At 43.5% G+C, this 2468-nt stretch overlaps 1 protein-coding gene across 1 annotated transcript; it reads left to right on the forward strand.

Moving 5' to 3' along the window:
- tp53rk (TP53 regulating kinase) lies at nt 1–1947 on the forward strand. The gene is made up of 2 exons (XM_032513459.1): nt 1–263; nt 1330–1947. The coding sequence occupies exons 1-2, from the start codon at nt 41–43 to the stop codon at nt 1815–1817; spliced, it is 711 nt and encodes a 236-aa protein (XP_032369350.1). The 5' UTR covers nt 1–40; the 3' UTR covers nt 1818–1947.
- The last annotated feature ends 521 nt before the right edge of the window (nt 1948–2468 follow it).

Below are 2468 nucleotides of genomic sequence, written 5' to 3' on the forward strand. Positions count from 1 at the left end.
CAGGAAGCACGAGGACAGCAGAAACTCAACGGAAGTAAACATGGCCCAGGAGAAGAACATGGCGGTCCCGGAGTTCCTCAGTAAAGCAGAGTTAGTAAAACAAGGAGCAGAAGCCCGGGTGTACCGGGCAGAGTTTCTGGGAAAGCCGACTATTGTGAAAGAAAGGTTCCAGAAACGCTACAGACACCCGGTGCTGGACGAAAAACTGACCCACCGCAGGACGGTGCAGGAGGTCCGCTCCATACTCCGCTGCCGGAGAGCAGGCAAGTTTCTCTCTGCTGGTCTGGACCGCACTCTGTAGAGCAATGTTTCCCAAACTTAGGGTCGGGACCCAAAATGGGTCGCCAATTGGCAGTAAAATGCATATCAATCTTATGTGAATGAGCGTTCTTTTTTGCCACACTGGTCTGTTCAGCTCAGATGCTGTGGGGGGGTTCTCTCTCTCTTCCTCTCTCTCTCTCTCTCTCTCTCTCTCTCTCTCTCTCTCTCTCTCTTCTCTTATCCTAGGAGGGGATAAGAACATGAGTTGAAAAAGGGGTGAGACACAGAAAGCAGAATAGAGACCTTTTCTGTTTTTGGTTACTTTTATAATGGAATAAATATACTTCATATACATTTAAATTCATGGTTTTTCCGTCTTTTGTCCAGTTTAAAAATGTAGATGTTACCATGATTCATGGTGTGTTTTTGGGTCCCGGGGAGACACCAAATTTCTCTTTTGGGTCTTGAGCTGAAAAAGTTTGGGAACCACTGCTGTAGAGGACTGAGTGGACTTGGTCCAGAGCAGCATACTTACCAACACGGTTTAATAAAAGTAGCGATACTGTCTTCAACTCCAGCTAACCTCAACATGAGAGTTTATACCGCCAACCGTGCAACAGAATCTTTGACCCGTCCGATTCTGTGATTTAGAAGTGGTTGACCGGGTGAGAGGCCCGCAGATGCCTTCAAATGACTTATGTCTTGACATCAGAATATCACTCAAAGATAGTCAACAGTGAAATAAAACCGAGAAAAGCAGCAAATCTCCTGTTTTAGAAACCTGCTGCCCCAAATCCTCACACCAATTGTGTAGAAATCCAGCAATGAAACTAGTCATCAACAAATGAACTGTTTCCTCCATCATTAGTACTTACAGATGCACTAACAAAGTTGGTTTACGTTTTTGCCTGAGATTTTTTGACCATAAGAAAGAATAACAGTAAAGAAAATGATAATGCCATCCTTATTTAAAATGAGGAAACACAGACTTATAAGGAGTAGCTTTTGTATCTTTAGAGCCCAACATACGATTTGTTAAATCAGACTCTCCTCATTCCCCCTCCTCAGGCATATCTGCCCCTGTAGTCTATTTTGTGGACTACGCATCCCACTGTATTTTTTTGGAGGAGATCGTGGGTTCCTCGACGGTACGTGACCACATCGCATCCACTCAGCGGTCTGATTCCTGCAAGGAGCTGGAGCTGGAGCCACTGGCTGACAGAGTGGGTCAGATCCTGGCCAAAATGCACGACGAGGACGTCATCCATGGAGACCTGACCACCTCCAACATGCTGCTGAGATGTGGCCTGGAGGATGGGGAGTTTGACCTGTTCCTCATCGATTTTGGCCTGAGTTACATCTCTGCTCTGCCGGAGGATAAGGGGGTGGACCTATACGTGCTGGAGAAGGCTTTCCTCAGTACCCACCCCAACACTGAGGCACTGTTTGAGAGGCTGCTGAAGAGCTATGCAGCGGCATCAAGGAAGTCGTCAGCAGTCATTAAAAAGCTTGATGAGGTCCGCTTGAGAGGGAGGAAGAGGTCAATGGTGGGATGATGGTCTGTGTACAGGGACAAACCTCTCTGGAAATGCTGTTTCTAAAAGTAGGTTCTAATTACAAAGCTGTTGTTGTGGAGATGTTTCTTCTTATGGAAGGCCGATATAATAAAAAGTGTCTTTGTAATGACGTTAGTACATTTTGGAACCGTTTGTCTCCACCTCTACAATAATGTTACATACAAAGTCAGACTACATTCTTATTTGTAAGACACATTAGCGTCCTCACATCCATTGTTGCTGAAATTGTGGTAACATGTACCAAGAATCTACAGAGACAAGTTGTTGTTGCCCCGCTTTACTACAGAGCAAGACATGAAAGATGGATGTTGGAATGGATTTACTGTTTTCAGAATACTAGCAGTGTGTTTTCAAAAAAGTGAATACATCTAAAAAAAAATCCTTAGAATAGCTTTTAATTCCATAATATCAATGCACTGGGAACACTGCACATTCAATTCCAAAAACATGACCAAAATTTATCAAGTTTGTGTTCTGCCTTTTACAGAAAGTGAAGAAAAAGGAATAGTAGGCTGTTTGCATTTTTCTTTACAAACTCAAACATTTACTGTGTAAACTGAAAATGTCTCAAGGGTTTAGTTTATTTGGAATCACTGCACTAATATTTAGTTGCATATCCATTATTTCTGA

Source organism: Etheostoma spectabile, chromosome 4 (assembly GCF_008692095.1).
Source record: "Etheostoma spectabile isolate EspeVRDwgs_2016 chromosome 4, UIUC_Espe_1.0, whole genome shotgun sequence".
Taxonomy (NCBI): domain Eukaryota; kingdom Metazoa; phylum Chordata; class Actinopteri; order Perciformes; family Percidae; genus Etheostoma; species Etheostoma spectabile.

Excerpts from the sequence above, each read along its gene's own strand:
- tp53rk (XM_032513459.1), top strand. The coding sequence starts at position 41 with ATGGCCCAGGAGAAGAACATGGCGGTCCCGGAGTTCCTCAGTAAAGCA. Across the intron at positions 264-1,329 it reads ACTCCGCTGCCGGAGAGCAG|GCATATCTGCCCCTGTAGTC; the intron begins GCAAGTTTCTCT and ends CCCCCTCCTCAG.